The sequence below is a fragment of the Haliotis asinina genome, chromosome 14 (genome assembly GCF_037392515.1).
Source record: "Haliotis asinina isolate JCU_RB_2024 chromosome 14, JCU_Hal_asi_v2, whole genome shotgun sequence".
Taxonomy (NCBI): Eukaryota; Metazoa; Mollusca; class Gastropoda; order Lepetellida; family Haliotidae; genus Haliotis; species Haliotis asinina.
In genome coordinates, this window is record NC_090293.1 from 52928909 (window position 1) to 52946631 (window position 17723).

Consider the following 17723-nt stretch of genomic DNA (forward strand, 5'->3'; position numbering starts at 1 on the left):
GTGCACATGTACTTACTGGCTCCGAGTCAGGTGATCTAGGCAGGCTGACATCAATACATGACGATAGTCACTGTGTTGGCATGCATGGTAGATTTACCTGAACATGGCACACTCGCGGACAAACTGGTAGACTTGGCAAGTCTGGTTCCGCATCATGTCAAATAACATGGCTGTTCTAACTTCATCCATTCATTGCTGTGTTGCTTGAAATAATTTTCAACTCTCATGGAATGTGCTTTCACCGCGAATGTGCCCTCAAACACTAACAAGGAGGAATGAGTGATCTGTGTTGTTTGCCTGATTGTTGCTTGTAGTTTAAGAGAATGTGCCCCATAAGTAGATGGATGAACATGATTTTCATTACATTTTGCATGTGGTATGTGATATTCAGGATTCTTCTCTGAGAAGAGGAAGCATTCAGATCTGAATATCTCAGCCTTGTCCTGCTTCACATGCGTATGACCTCTGAATTTGCCTTGTGGACAGAGAAAGTCATGACTGTTTGGCTTAATAGCATCCTTGTCTGAATGATTTGTTTAATCTGAGAACATGGGTATTTATTACCATTTTTTTAGTAATGTTAGTTGAAGGTAGGCAGATTTTATAGCATTCATTTCCTAAACATAGCATTACTTTTATGTATTTTAGAATAGAATTTTGTTATTATTTTTATATTTATCAAAATAGTATATGCTTTGTATTTTGAAGTTTTGTAATATAACATTTTGTAGTTTTTGTATTTATTGAAATGATGATTCCTAAGAAGGAACTAGTTTGAAACCATTAAGTAAGTAGAATATAAGTTTGTAGTTTTAGAATGTTTCTTTAAGTTAACAATCCTCAAAGGCTAAGGTAAATCATTTCTATCTTTTACTTTTGTATTATAGTTGATAAATGATTGATTCAAACATATTTTATTCATGGAAAAATATGTCACAAAGCACTGTGGAGCTTCTTTGAAGACTGCTCCCGTAATGATTATACATGTAGCTGATAATGGTTTAAATTTGATCAGGGACTTGATTTTAATACTAGTGTTTTCAATGAACTTGGTGGAAATTTTTGCATGTAGATGGTGTTCAAATTTGTTGAGCTGATATGAGGTCCATCTTCATCAGAACATTCTCCTTACTGCTGGGGTTGCAAGTGTTACTAACGAGTACCATGATTCGTTGTGTAGAGTTGCCTCCCTTGGATATCCTGAACCGTCATGTTAGGCCATAATTACATAACATCCATTCCTGCATTACTTGCGATATTCCTCCCACGTTAACCCAACATGTGGTGGCATATTGATCAACATCCCTTTAATCCTATCTCACTCACTCACTCACTGCATGTGGCTAGTGTAAATATAATTACAAGTGACAGACAGAAACTTTGGCAAAGGGAAGACAAAATGCCTCTGGTCATCTTGGTAAATATATTGTGTAATTTTAAATTTGTCAAAATAATGTGACAGGGGGTAAAAATGCAATATATATTTAGATATATATAATTTTTGGGGGATAAATGGTCAAGATGCAACAGACACAGGTTTGGAGATTGTTTGCTTCCCCCTACCCTCAAGTCATCTGGGTTGGTGGGATGTGTTCAATCCATGGTCTCAGATGCCCCATGGCTGCTGTGAAGCCATTTTGCTAGAGTATTCCTTATACAAGACTAACAGTTATTTTTATCTAATTTTGAGACATTTTTGCTTGATTTTTGTAAACACAGCTTAAGAAACAATTTATTCATATTCTTCCACATTTGTGCCATTATTTTGTCAATAAATCTGGAAACCATGTTTAAATTAAATAAATATTTAACAAGAATTGTGTATGTTTATAAGTTGGATTAAACAGGACATGAGCTTCCATTGATCACCTAATGCAAACCAAAGATGTATTAGTAGAGAACTTAGGGCCATAAAAGATCTTGAAGTTGGCGTAATTTCTTTCATCCTGTTTCATGCAGTTACATACTTCTTAATGGTTGTTGACGAAACCTAATCTCTTCACTCTTTCTTTCCTAGGTGCCCAGATAGACGACAAGACTCCTCGTCGCTCAACCACTCGCATTGCAGCTCCCCCTGGTGGTGCTGCCACAAAGCTGTGGTAGTCAATATGCTACACAAGGGCAGATAACTCAGGCTGTCTCTCGCTTACAGTAATGAAGTGTCAAAGTGGAGAGCTTGTCAAGTGTTGCGTTCTTAATTGCTACAGGTTATGAGAGAATGTTTTGTTGGGCGGTCATGCCTTGTGTACAACCTGCAGACTAATTGTTACACGTCAGATGCATAAACGTCAAAGTGAAACATTTACACAATATTGTTCTTCAACTCATTTTACTTTTAATTCATGTTTTATTCTACCTTTTGATAAAACCTCTATGTTTGCAGTTGTACAGAAAGTGTGAATGCTGGTTTTCAACGTTCATCTGTTTCATCATTCCGTGTTAAGTTGAAAACTCAACGAATCATTTCTAAGCACTTCATGGAATCTAGTCCTGATATCTCGAAACAAAGTTACGTTTTTACTCAAATATCAGTTGACAGTTTGAAACAGCTGAATATTTAAGTACACTGCACTTTTAAAGTAGAAAGCCCAAACAACTTAAGTAATCTATCTACCAAACTTGTCTACTTAGTTTAAGTATAATGTCAATTTCAGTCCATTTTGGGAAATGCATTTTCTCAAATTTGAGTAACAACTTTAACTGAAGTCATTCAAAACTCAGACTTCAGTTTGTTTCGCGAAATCAGGGCTTGGTCGTTAAAAAGGTAACAGCATGAATTTCTATTTCGCTTGAAAACTACTTCTAGTCTCACTGGAACTTATTTCCATAATCAACATGACATGATGACAAAATTTCAATTGAATATTGTGAGTGACAAGCCTTGATGTGTATGATGTATGTGAAAACATGTGACAGTCACATGACATGTCATGTGACCCTCTTGACTGCCTGCTGCTGTTTGAGCAATGATCTCAGTACATCATTCCTGTAATGATGCATTTGTGAAGGAAACTAAACAGTGATTATATTTACGAAGGGTAAACGTCTTTTGGAATACATACTGGAAGGAATATCGTATGATGTATGCACATGTCAGTGATAATGGAAGAGATCGCTGAACAGATCTAGTATCAAAACATAACCTGAATGTGAAAACTGGATAGCAAATGCAGATTCAAGGGTCAAAGGTCAACATTCGACGGCAAGCTTAACCAGAACTCTATTTCCCCAACAAAGCGGGGTAACTGAAAGTAGTGGATGTCTGAACCAGTGAGCCACAATCACTTGTGTTCACGCTATTCAGTTAAGACAGCCTATTGTCAGGGTTCAAGGTATAATGTTTCACAAGATACATAATAATTTTACTTCTTTGTACAAGTAACCAAATATGATTCATGATATTGTAGACATGTGTCCATTTTGTTTTTGTATTGTAGACTGTGCATGTTTTGTTGAGTTTTTGTCAAATTCATTTTAAACACATAAATATTTTACAGAAGTGAAAATGATTTTCCTTGCTAGAGGAGATTGTTTGCCAACATTCTTACTAATGCAATTAACACACAGGGAACAATCCACTTTTATCGTCAATACTAATTTTATCTTTAAAAACATAACTATCCAGGTTTAGAAAAGATATCACAGGTATTTGTCTCAGTAACTTGTTAACTGTCTCGTTAAGAATCCTGGAATTATTTAGTAGGCCCTGTTAACGAGTGACTACCTATGCAACAGAAGAGATATAATCTATTGTACAAGAAAGTATTTAATAATCATTAATCAGACACTCAAGTACACCATATATGTAGGGGTTGTCAGTGTATAGCAGGTTGTTGTAAATTATATTCTTTTATATCATGGGTTGGAAAATGTACGCTTTGAGTTTGGACAGGCCACTTGAAACTTGCTTCACACTAGTTCCATTTAAAATCATTTCTTACTTTTGTCATATTAACCCATTTCCAACTGTCATTCCTTGAACCAAAGATCAGTTATGCATCTGCTTTATAAATGGACTATCTATTGCATATTATCTCATGCCATTGCTCTGTGGTTGGTGTAGTACATTTCTTGGTTGAATGCAATTCAAAATATTTCTACCTAACTGTATTTTCCAAATTAATGTTTTGAAATTGTTTAGATTAAGTCAGAAATGTAATGAAAGTTTCACTGAATTTGGAACATAAAGTCTATATTTGGAGAGTCTGAATCGTATTAGTGATGGTTTGGGAGGTCTCTACAGCATCCACACAGCAGGAACAGTGTCTAAGAGTCTTGTGTATCCCAGTGCCTGGATCAGTGGAAGAGAAGGACAATGGCCTTGTTGATATTGTCATAGTCGTAGCCTGTTGTAGGTGTCAGCATTTACATCTCTACCATGTACTGCCAGTCAAGGCAAATAAATTATTGCTTCTGATCATGTCGTTGTTGCAAGTTGACTTTTCTCCATGTTCGGTTGGTTATGAATGCCACTCCAGCTGCATGGTGGCTCACTGAAGATAATCAGGTGTGGACTAAACACTACAGTGATCAACATCATGATCATTGATCAATGGAATACAACGACGTGTCAACCAAGTCAGCAAGTCTTGACCACCCGATCCCCTTATTCGCCTCTTTATGACAAGCATGGGTTGATAGAAAGCAATTCTAACTTTGATCTTCGAGGGTTGTTTCTCCATCGGAAGTGGTGAGGAAACTGGTAGAGCTCTTTGTGCTAATTCCTCACATGGTGTCTGGAGTTCTGGACATGACGCGAATATCACTAAAAGTTTAGTTTTAAGTAAACTCTTTCACTTACTCATGGGTATTCAGGCCAGAACATTTCTCCAGCAACCACTGAATGACCCAACATCCAAACAAAATGTGACCCTGTGATCACACATATTTTGCTATTTTCAGAGTATTTAGTGCCTTCTTTGGACCAACTTACGCACATGTCTGTATGTGCTTTCTAACTGTGACTAAATTCCAAACATTGATGCAACATGTTTGCTCAGTGTCTTATTGACTGAAGACATACATAGCTGTAGTTATTTGCACTGCATAATGGAGAGATCACACACTATATATTTGCCCAGGATGTTACGTGATGCACAAAAAATATGTAGAGACCGGTTGATTGTGGCGACTCATCATACCTGGCTCTGTGGATGTTGCTCATAACATCAATCTCTTGCCGCTACTATTTAGTGGCTAACATGGTACGGGAGGAAAATATGACGACTCAGCAGAAATCAACATCCACTCATCTTCTTGAATAATAAGATAATTGATAACTCATGATAATAATTACCAATCTTTAAAGAAGAAAGTGGCAGTGAAATAAGTTTATTCTCCCATAGTGATTACACATCACCACCATCTGTGAATCAAATATGTCCCACAGTTATCCCTCTGAAGGATCATCAGCCCTGCAGTCATCTAGCGTTATTTACACCATCCTCAGTGATGCAGGGAATATCATCTACACATCATCCTCAGTGGTCCAGGGAACATCACCATTCAATTATGATAAATACCCTGGACCTATGAACAATAATAGTTTCAAATATTAAATTTAACTTGGTACAAACACAATAGAACATGTATGATAAATTACGGATTAATGAAATGGATACAGTGATGTTGTTTCCAAACTCTGAAAATGGTTGAAGGTTTTGTACACTACAAATATGGCACACACTGAATAAACGTGATGATTACAGATAGATGTACAAACACCTATGTAGCAGTAAGGTCAAATCAATACCTTGTTCAACAAACCAATCATTAAGAAGCATAATGTCAAACAAACAAAGTGCAAAATAGCCAATGGTCTGCTAACTCGTGACTAGCAGAAATCCAGTCAGGCCAGTAAATGTACAAGGTCACTCTCCTGACTGGCTAGTGCTGGTCACGGGGTCATTCTGTAAGTTTAACATTTTCTCTGACTTGTTAAGTTATGATACCATTTTAATTCAAGAAATATTATAGCTTGAAACTAATTCGCACACTGCAAATAAATATGCTGCAAGGATTTTAAATGTTACTTTCTTACAAGAAATCTAAAAATCATAGATGATAAAATGAGACCGGCAGATCTGAGAAGAAGTCAGTAAATCCATTGTAATAAACAAATAATATGGCTGAAGGGGGAAAAACTTCCATGAACCTCAACACAACACGTTTCACTCCCAGTTAAGTTGAAATAGATACAAACATTTCAGACCAAAAATGTCTTAGAAAACAATTTTGAGAATACAATTCCAAAAAGTGAAAATCGTCTGTTTCCAGACTGAAGTGAGTGAGTTTAGTTTTACCCCGCACTCAGCAATATTCCAGCTATATGATGGTGGTCTCTAAATAATCAAGTCTGGACCAGACAATCCAGTGATCAACAAACATGATCATCGATCTGTGCAATTGGGAACCGATGACGCGTTTGACCACCCAATCCTGTTATGTTATCCTCGTATGACAAGCCTTCCAGACTGAAGCTTATCCAGCCAAATCTTCCATGTTTACAGTTTTCTTTATCGTGAGGAATCATGAGCGTGTAGTAACTACCTGATCAAATATTGAGATGACTACAAATGCTGTAAGACAACAATTGTATGTATTGGTTAGTCACCTCTCACCTGAATATATACCAGCTTGGGTGGATATATAAATTTTGATGGTTGAAAATCTAAAAAAAAATATGATAAAATTTGATTTACAGTTGTCTGAGCTTTACATCATTCATCGAACTTGTTAAAAAGGGACCATGAAGTAACGAGCACAGTTTTTGTCACAACACATGAAAGCAAGATGGACATGGCTGCTGTGGTAGCTCCACTGGGCTGTCATTAGTTGAGGTAACCTCCATGTTGAAAAAAGAAAGGATATCATGTAGACATTACCATGATTACACATGACAACAGGAAAAATTTGGTTCGTCAGACCCTTGAGATTAAATGAAAAATATAATCCGTGACAAGTCCTGGTTGCCTCAGCTCTTGGCTTGAAATTAAGCATGGTTAAAGGCTCTGAATGGATTTTGCTTTATATTTCGTAGATATAAAATTCAAAATAAAATAACATTATTTCTGGGTCCAAAAAGTGACTGATGACTGACAAATTTAAGCACCACAAAATGTACGTACTACCTGTAGATACAACTACTCCTAGACCAACTACTGTATCAAACTTAAAAACAAGTACCCATGGCTACCATGGCTTGTAGTGGCAAGTCGATTGTGCCAAGAAACAACCAGTAGTAACCCCTGGCAAAGCACCTGCAAACAATTGTAACTGGGACACTGTCTCTGCCCTGGTAGGGTCAAGGTGACCTCATTTTGTCAAAGGCATAACAGGTCAAACAAGTAACTAAATACATTTAATTCCTTTCTGACCCATGTGTGCTGCACACTGAAGTAAGTAGATAAATTGGAACCTGAGAAAAAGTAGATGGTATTTGCGTAAAACATTAATCTGAGCCAACACTAAATCATTCTTACATCAACTTTTTTCAGTTTCACAAAATAATAAACTTTTTTCTTATTTACATTGTTGGTTATCTGAATTAGGAATGAGAACCTCCCATCAATGTAAAATAAAACAACAGTATCCTTAGTAACTAACAACAAACAATGAATAAAACAACAACAAAGCTGAAAAGTGCAGCATTTTGAACCATGGTATCTGGAACATGTTGAATATGGAAATTGTCTGCATTATCTCCATGTCTGGACAATAGCTCCTCATCCGTCATTCCATATTCGTAAATCTAAAATCAGCAACACATAAATACCTGGACTATGCTAAACATACTGAGAAATATATTCACAACCTGTCTTCCCAAATAACAAAGTCCATAATGCTTAAAGTGATGAATCTTGTCTACTTGATACTGTTGAGCAATATGAGCATTCAGGACGAGTTGGGGAAATGCAATGTCAGTGCTTTTACTGCAACACTCCCGAAACCTAAATGTCTACTTCACGTCAGACCTGTCAACTTCTATGATAAACTCATGAGTCATGTCATATGTTGTAATCTTTGTTAATATCTGAATAGCAATCCACTATATTGGCTTGAAGAGAAACTGGGCCTACATCACGCTATTTCATGTTGATTTTTAATATTTGAAACTAATTTCTGTGCCAAATTTAATTGGTTACTCCCCAAGTCAACATCAATAATCGATTTAAATTTGACATGGACATAATTCAACTGGGGTTTAGACTCCTCAAGTCTCTAATGAAATTATCAATACTTTAAATTATAATTCCTAAATCATATCAACCAGAACAAATTGTTCGAAGAAAGACTGTTGTCATTTTAGCATATCTAGACTTGCTCATAAGTATTGAATAACTATACACCGATGGATTTTCCAAACAGAAGGGACTAAAAGCATGGCTAAGAGATAAGTAGGGCTAGAGTATATGAAAGTAGGTGCTGTCTATTTACATTAAATGGCTGCAAAAATGTGGTAACCGTGAATGCATTAAAACTGATACAGGGGAGATAACTGCTACATCAATGCTGTGTTAGTGATGGTGACACATCGGAGTAACCATGGCAACTGTTTAGATGAGTTGTGCAACTGTACAAACATCATGTACATAGATGATGTGGATATCTTGTGCAGAAATGAAGTTATCTAATTTAATCAACCAGTAGGAAAGTCATCTAAAGACAATCGATGTAGAAAATGTAGAAATATACATGCAAGAAGATTCATCAAAAATGAGTGAGGGGATTTAGTTTCACACCACTTTTAGCAATATTCCAGCAGTATCACGATGGGGGACACCAGAAAATGGGCTTCACACATTGTACCCATGTGGGGAATCGAACCTTGGTCTCCGGTGTGATGAGAGAATGCTTTAACCACTAGGCTACCCCACCGCCCCAATTCATCAAAAAACTTCAATAGGATGGTATTCTGAGTATATAGAACATAGATGCTAATATGGCCCACGGAAAAGAATTAAAACAAAACTGTTTCTGTCACTGATCAACTGATTCCATGTTTTCTGGAACCTGACTCCATGTAGTAAGCTGTTGATCAAGATGACGCTCCAACTTGCTGAGTATTGAAACAACACATGGACAATCATCATGACACTTTAAGTTTAATAATGTCTGAGGCCAGTAACTACTTTCTATGTTGTATCATTAAGGCAGTGCAGTGTTAAGGATTATGCAAGTCAAATAATCTTTGCTGTGACTCCAGTGTTAAAAGTTTGGAAGATATAAGTACCACAACTCAAACCCAAAGTGTCACAAGGCCACCTTAACTTCAAAACTTGATGAAACAAATACCATGTATGACCTCAGTTTTGACCACTGGTATCAATCGGTAGTGAGTTCAAATCAGTCTGTTACTTTGATATTATTCATACATTTTGTTCATATAATAATGTCAAGGTAGCTTTCAGGATTTCTTTGTTAAGCGTCACCAAACATCAATTCTTAATTCTGTTGACATGAGCTATATCTTTTCAGTTGACAGATTCAGTTTATCTTGTTTCCATTAACCTCTTCACCAAACCTCTAATTAGTCAGTTTGTAGTCACTATATCTTTATGTACAATTTCTTCAGAATCTATCCATTTTGAAAAATATATTAATCTAAAACCAAATATTCTGGAACATGTTACGAAATATTCTAGAAAATGTTATGAATATGTTCACTCTCTGTCAAAATGGTATCCTGTTTCAAGTTCTCATCATCTTTCGCGATTTTCACAAAACGCATTCCGCATAGAAGTCCAAGCGACAGGAGAACAATACAGATCACGAAAATCATTCTGTTGCCGTGACGGAACACATCTTCATGCAACAACATCAACACAACACAAGAAATGAGGTTCAGTGGAATTCGAAACCAGTTCATTATGCTGTAGCGGTGTGAATCCGGAATTATGTGATTCCGCAGAAATCCCATGCTCGGAAAATAGATTCCAACTCCAAACTCGAACAATAACAGAGCAAGGTAAGTAACCGTCACATTCCTCTGCTCGGGATGAGTCGATACCACACACACCGACATGCTCGTGATGCCTATTATTGTTGCTGCTATCAACATGGTTGTCACTGGAATGTTCCGTGAAATCAGAATTTGGTTCACAGCCTGACCAATCAGAATACACACCATAAAACTCGAGAAGGTCAGTCCTAGAGATGGATGACCTGTGTCCAATACTGGTGTCCATAGAAATATAATAATGTAGATAACACTCTCAAAAAGAGCTTCAATGGCACCGATCATGAAAATCTTCTCATTGGTGACAATACTCTTCAAACCTTCACCACACACCTTCCGGAACTTCACCTTATGACCACTGTAGTTCTCATTCCAGTGGGTCGAGATAATGATCCCCACAAATATCAAGAATGGAACGGCCAGCATGTACGGTGCCACGGGTCCAAGACCGAACCATTCTGATACAATGTTTGTTGTAATTCCAGCTGTCATGGCCAGAATACCATTCCAGAAAGACGCTTTAGCAAAGGTTAGTGAAATCCATTCTTTAGGAAAGTCATGAGTTTCCAGGTGTTCGTGAACGTACCAAGCCTCGAAGGCAGAAAACAAAACAGATGTTGCCACACCGCCAACGATTCTTCCAATGATCAAGATCATGTAGCTTCTCGACAGTTTGAGCAAACATGACAAGGAATAAGTTACTGTAAACACAACACATAATTTCTTGCGGCCAAACTGATCTGCAGCGACTGGAGTCCATGATCCAAGGATAACTGTGGAGGCAAACCCAAAGACATAGAGTACAGCGATCTGCTCTTCTTGGAAACCATAGTAACTGTAGAGTTTGTACAAGTACGGCCCTTGAAGCCAGTCGGCGAACATGGCAACCAGGTACACCAGGTAGTAGCCTCGCTGGAACTTAAGGAACTGGGGATTGTTGCCGACAGATTCATCTTTCCGTGTACGGTGGGCCCAGAACTGCAAGATGACGCAGAGCACAGCAAGAGCCACAAACAAGACCGAGGTAATCAGCAACATCGTGATGGCTTATGGTGTCGTCTACTTCATGGTTCTGTGGAAGAGAAATTTCAAATAAATGCAGCTTGGACAAAAGTCTCTGCTTAACAACTGTTTGTTCTTCAATGTATTCAGCAATGTGAGCAGTCAGTAACTCTTGAGTCTAGACCATACAATCCTGGTATAAATACTGAGATATGTGATAGGACACATCATATACCAATTCACTATCACCCTGAACATTAGGGTGCATGCACTTTACAGATTACCTGATGTGAAGGCTAATGATTCTTTTTTTTTTAAATGAATCAGCTGACACTTTTACCACAGCCCAAAGATGCCATCCTACAATTAGTTCTCATTTCATAGGACTTACTTATAAATGCATTAAATATAAATTCTTTCTATGGTGCCAAATGGAAAGAATTTGTATCATTTCATAGACCAGTAATCTACACCCATGTAGATCCTGATTAGAACTGGTCTTTAGTAAGTCATGCTTGAGGCATCCAACAGGATCAGGTGCTGACTGATTGACATGTCATCATTTCCCTTTTTCGCACATCAATGCTTTTGCTCTTAATCACAGGATTGTCTGGTCCAGACTTGATTACTTAAAGGTCACAAGCAATGTAAAACATAACTTTGCAGATTCTGATACCTTTCGGTATACACTACCCAAAACAAATAAAAAATGCCAATTCAACCTATAAACTGAAAACAAAAGCCCACGAAATCAGAGTTCAAACGATTCACTAACGATTTGCTGTTGGAAAAAGCAGTTTCAACACCTGTCCTGCGCTGAGCCAATAATGTGACAGTGAATAGGTTCACAGAGCTTGAAACAGTATGCATGCCCGGGCTACGAGATTGTGAGCAGTAGTCTAATCTTGCTTGTGTACACAAACAAGTAAATAATCTACTCGTTAAATAAAAAAAACGTGTTGATTGTGGTAAGCAGACTCTGTCACAGAGAAAGCTCAATGTCTGGTTTATTGACACCTGTATGTGTGCCTGCCTGTGTGCTAAAGACAATACACAATACACAGCTTCAGTTATTGACCATAAGCAATTTGAAATTAACACTTATCAGGCTATAAAGCGTAAACAAAATAAATTGATTTATGATTCATGCAACAGAGTCCTGTCTCTGCCACATTATGTAATCAGACAGGTGTGACACTTGTACACATGACATGTTTTCATGTCTGTGGGTTGTAAACAAACTACATCCATTTTTCTCGGATGACTGGATCTGACGGAAACTGGTGCAAACTCTTGTCAGTTTCAAGTCCTGCTTTGCACTTGGACGAATGACAGTTTCCAGCCACGCAGTAGTTCACCATCTCTACTGAGATGATTTCTGACTGGATCGAATGCAAATTCAGAGAACGTTGTATTTACAAACCCAACATCTCTATATATATTCTTTATGGATAACAACTGCTTCTAGTGTATATGATTTTGTTTGACAACGGTATATGAATCCATACTGAAACGATGCAAGTACAATAAAAGAATTTGTTATCCATAAGAATCTTACTTTCTTGTGACTCGCCATGCTTCTATAATGCCCCTCAAGCAGATCATCGTTCTGTACACACAATAAGCCCTCAGAAAATCAGCAAATAAACCAGCCAATCGGAAGTCATTGTTACACTTGAGTGCACACCCACCTGCTATGACTGGGTTCGGTCTCCTGAGGGCTTCGTTACATGGGAAGTAAGCCAAAGTACAAAATATTGCACTTTTCAACTGCTATTGTATGGTTATAATTTTGTTGTCATGAATAAGTATAAGTGATAATTGTGTTTTAATTATGTTTAATGTTTTCGTTGCATGTGACCTTTAAAGATCATGGCCATATAGCTGGCTATTGTTGAGCATGGACTAAAACTAAACTCAGTCACTCTACAGTGACAAAATATTCTAAATGTTATTAAGTTATCTCAAATAACAGAAATACTTTTGAAACATGTGACAAAAGAGAGTGAGTGAGTGCACACACACCTCGACATAAAGAGCCAAGATGATAGCTTTCTAGTGCTCAGTAAGGTGATTTGAGAGAGCTAATACACACAGCCTATAGATATGGCAGATGTATAGAAATATAGTTCAGTTTTAAAACCTAAACACTTAAGGTAGTCTTAGCGCTAAGGTGACCATAACTCCCATACCTAAACACAGACATAAGGTAGTCTTAGCGCTTGTTTTGAACAACAGCATCCTGGCAAGTGTTACACTGGTCAACACTTGGCGATATAAATATACAAAATGCTGCAGCTGCCAAAAATGTAGGCTATTGTAGAGCTAACAGTGCTATATTCTAGCTGACATCTTTTATCTGTTTTACACAGTCATTAATTTCCAATTCACAGACGAGACAGCACACGCTAATCTACCAAATGCATAAGCTGGCTCTCAAATCTGAAGCACAATAATTCATGAGAGTGATTTCAAACACATCCTGTTACTGTTTGGTGACGTGTCTTAAGTATCTCTTTGCACTGAGTAACGGATTTTGAAAACAGAACATAATTGCGCTCATAAGGTCATACATCACATATCATAATGCACATATACCTAATTTCCAAACGTTGTACACACCTTGATGTCATACTACACGCGACTGCTAATGACAGGTACGTGTTCTCTCTCTGCAAGCTGCCATGTCAACTTATAACCTCGGAGCCAAAACCTAATGGCACTATCTTGCTTCGTTCACATCTACTTTACAAATTAACACCAACCATTTCATTTGCGTATTTTGTGGTTAAGAATTCCTGAATATTATGAGGTTTTGTCTAGTATTACAATAATTACATATGTACAATTTTGAGTTCGTAGCTACCCGGAAGTACAACCCACGTGTGACTTCCGGTGTGAAGTGAGCTAAAGAAGCCGGCAACATGGCAACTCAGAAGTTACCACAGAAAAAATATTATAGACAAAGAGCCCACTCAAATCCGATATCTGATCACAGTTTTGATTAGTACGAACATTTTGGCATTTTTATGGCATGTGTAGTTTTGCGATAACAACACTACTGTATGGCATCTGGTGCGGTGATGGAAATCTTTTTCAGCCGCTTCAAACAACACATGTATTGTGTTTTTAGATTGATCACCTCTGTATCTATAACTTCAGGGTTAAACAAAGAAGGCATTTCAAAGATGCATAAAAGAATGTTGCAAAGAAGGTGTTTTCTCAAGTGACAAGTGCCAATATGCGTGGTAACAGCGTAATAATGGTCCGCCTCACTGAACTACGACTGTCATGTAGTAGGAACATTTTGCTAACATTATTTCTCAAAGGTTTTCAGTGTTCTCCATCAGGCATGCACATATCTATGTACGCCCATCGTATGTAATGGTTTCATTTAATTTCACCATTTCGTTATTGCCATGTTATAGGAGAAAGAACATTTTTTTTGTGATTTTATGACTTTTGGTTCACATTTGTATATAGATCAATATTTTGTTACTTGATGTATTACTTTGTCACTCAGTGTATTGTTGTGCTACAATAACAATGTCTTTTCTCAGCCCAGTAGATCCTTGGCACATGGATTGGTCAGAGCACTACCCACAGTTCTGTAAGCCTCCAGATACAGAAATTGGTGACACTGGGGTGAGAACTCGGCCGACACACCAGGTTGAGTTTGCAGACATTGGATGTGGATATGGTGGTCTTCTTGGTAGGTTTATAGAAATATTGCATCTTTTGAGGAGAAGACTGCATCACATCAGACACCATGTAATAGATCTATTATATGGTCTCTGATCGCATGTCTCACTTTGGCCAAGAAACTCATGTCTTTAGGTGCTGAGTTGTCTCCTTGACTTCTAAGATTTGCTGGAAAGTGATTCTACCCTTGGTGGCATGAATTGGTTACTGGATTACTTACAGTGCACCATCATATTCCTTGAGGTTTGCTGAGTTGAGTGGAGAAACTTAAGAGGTTGTATTCTGTGTTGCAGTACAGTTGTCTCCCTTGTTTCCTGAGTCATTGATATTGGGGATGGAAATTAGGGTGAAAGTGTCAGATTATGTCAAGGACAGAATAAAAGCTCTACGTGAACAGAACCCGGAACAGTATCAGAACATAGCATGTATTCGAACCAATGCTATGAAATACCTGCCAAACTACTTCTTCAAAGGTCAGGTACGTGTCATGTACATATCCTGATACAGAACTGTTGTTTCAACAGGGGATACGCTTTCTTTCAGTCATTTGTACTACTTTCTAGAAGTTTGACATTAAATTGTGCAGTTAATGATAACTGTGATAGCACAGGGATCAAATCTACTGGAGGGCATTTAATACAGTGCCTAGACTGTGACAAGGCAGACAATGGACCGTGATGTTTATTGGGCCCATATGTACATATGAAAAAGTATGATAAAATTGTTGCAGTTAGATCTTTTGTGGACTGTTTGTATAAGATTTCCTGGCAAATTAAATGCTTTTTCAGTTTGGTATAAAGCCAACTGGCACACTCATTCCAGCTGTCCAAGATGTTCTTCCTGTTTCCGGACCCTCACTTCAAGAAAACAAAACACAAGTGGAGGATCATCAGCCAGACGTTGTTAGCTGAATATGCATACACACTGCGAGTGGGTGTAAGTGTTGGCATAATAGTGTTTTATCTGATTAATAAATGTGTGTCTGCTACACACAAATGTGTGGAACGAATACCAAAAAAGATATTTATTGACTCATGTACACTTTGTGAACATACAAGTTAGAAGTGAACTTCAACATGTGTCCATGTGTCCAGTATAGATGTTGCAATATGTGTCTGATATGAATGCAGAAAACTATACCTATTACTCCCTGACACATTTAAGTTTAACCTTGGGAAGATATGGGTCAGAACATTGATCTTCACCAATTTATACTTGTCCCAGGAGGTGGTCAGTGCCATTGCGTTTTACACAGTGGGATGAGATGGTAATGTGACTGATGATCTTCTAGTACATGACCAGCAGCTTAGATTTTATTTTCCTCAGGGAGCTGAAAATGAAAAATTTGTTCCACTGACCAGAGTGAAAGTGTAGCACTTTATTGATGTTCATGTCATTATTATTGTTGTTGCAGGGTAAAGTGTACACAATAACAGATGTGAAGGATCTTCATGACTGGATGGTTGAGCATTTTGAAGCTTTTCCCTTATTCCAGCGGGTGTCTGAAGAAGAACTGGTATGTGTATGATCGTAACATTGTTACTATTTGAATTTTTATTTAAAAAAATTTAATCATGTCTTTAACAAAACTTAAGCATCACTGACAAGAGGACAGTTTCGATCTTTTAAAAAAAGAATAAAAATTATATGGGCAAGACTAGTGATGTTTTTTTAAACATGTATCTGACACTTCTGACTCTGTGGATGCTGTATTGTTAAAGTCTCTTTTGGCTCAAAAGCGGACCGATGAACTGCAGTCTACCTCAAAAAATATTAACCGTAACATACTCAGTGAAATGCTGATCAAAATCAAATCATCATACCAACTCTGTTAGGTTTTTGCAGATTTTTTGTCCTAAAAATACACAAATTGTTTAAGAAACTATCATTAAAATATTTGCACAGTTCACTGTTTGTGACAAGAGAAGCATGCAGAGAAAGGGAAAGCCAGGTGTTCGAGAAGCATGTGCACAAGTGCCGAGAAAGTTAGTTTTTCATTAGCCTCCGTTATGCTTTCTCGCAAACCTGGCTGTTCCTTTCTCCTCCCTCGCGACAAATAGTGAATTGTGTCAATATTTTAGTAATAGACTCTTAAACAACTTGTTTATTTTTAGGACATAAATTCTGCAAACAACCCACAGAGTTGGTATGATGTTTTGATTATGATCAGCATTTCATTGATTATGCTATGTTTAATAGTTTTCAAGTTAGATTGCAGTTCATCGGTCCACTTATGAGACAAAAAGACTATAGTTCACTACTGTGTCAAAATTTCCTGAATAGAGTTGAGTCTAATGCCAGGATGTGATGATCAAGTGTTGAAATCCAGGAGTCATCCTCGGTTCCTTGTTTGTCATCACCTGCATGTGGGTTTTGTGATGCAGTAAATATCTGAGACCCACATCACTTTGCAGGTATTGAAATGATGGTGTGCAGTTGTGGAAACATTGTGTTGTGGCTGAGTGACTTACTTGGATTTTGAACGACTATGTATCAGTTATAATACTTCTTTCTAGCTTCATGTGGGATGGAACCGAGAAGATACAGGTTAGAAACGACAGTAGCACAGTTAGTTCAGTGACTCAGGCTTGTTGCAAGTGACTAACGGCATCTGGTGTTCAAGCTCTCTGACAAATATCATTGTATCTAAATTCTGTAGATAGATGCTCATGCTGTTGATCGCAGAACTGTCTGGTCTAGACTGGATTATTTACAGACCACCGCCATATAGGTGGAATATTGTGGAGTTCTTTGTAAAACTAAACTCACTCACTCACTCACTCACTCCTGTTTACAGAAGGAAGACATAGTAGTGGACAAGCTGTTCAACAGTACAGAAGAAGGTCAGAAGGTCACACGAAACAAGGGAGAAAAGCTGCTTGCTGTGTTCATGCGAATTGAGGACCCCTTCTGCAGCTCAAAGCCCTTGGACTTGAGCTGACTTGTACATTGTATCAAAACATTGTATATTGTATCAAACAAATCACTTCATCTCTGTGCTGTTGTCTTGTGATCTCTATCATGTCATTGTACATTGTATTAAAACAGTCATTCATCTTCA

The 17723-nt window shown here is 37.6% G+C and overlaps 3 protein-coding genes across 11 annotated transcripts in view; 2 read left to right on the forward strand and 1 right to left on the reverse strand.

The window, feature by feature from the left end:
- Positions 1–4417, forward strand: part of LOC137261200 (dihydropyrimidinase-like) — a 114399-nt gene extending 109982 nt beyond the window's left edge. For all 9 annotated transcript variants that reach the window (XM_067798902.1, XM_067798903.1, XM_067798907.1 and 6 more), the window contains one exon: positions 2018–4417. In XM_067798902.1, the coding sequence (XP_067655003.1) occupies positions 2018–2103 (86 nt within the window). In that variant the 3' untranslated portion in view covers positions 2104–4417. The remainder of the gene's footprint in view (positions 1–2017) is intronic.
- Positions 4418–5315: 898 nt separating this feature from the next.
- On the reverse strand, positions 5316–13656 carry LOC137261793 (molybdate-anion transporter-like). The gene is made up of 2 exons (XM_067799578.1): positions 13583–13656; positions 5316–11030 (listed from the first exon to the last, which is right to left on the reverse strand). Exon 2 carries the CDS (start codon positions 10994–10996, stop codon positions 9641–9643), a length of 1356 nt encoding a protein of 451 aa, XP_067655679.1. The 5' UTR covers positions 10997–11030; positions 13583–13656; the 3' UTR covers positions 5316–9640.
- A 174-nt stretch (positions 13657–13830) lies between these two features.
- On the forward strand, positions 13831–17723 carry LOC137261385 (tRNA (guanine-N(7)-)-methyltransferase-like). The gene is made up of 6 exons (XM_067799129.1): positions 13831–13967; positions 14521–14672; positions 14956–15140; positions 15485–15598; positions 16077–16178; positions 17460–17723. Exons 1-6 carry the CDS (start codon positions 13885–13887, stop codon positions 17601–17603), a joined length of 780 nt encoding a protein of 259 aa, XP_067655230.1. The 5' UTR covers positions 13831–13884; the 3' UTR covers positions 17604–17723.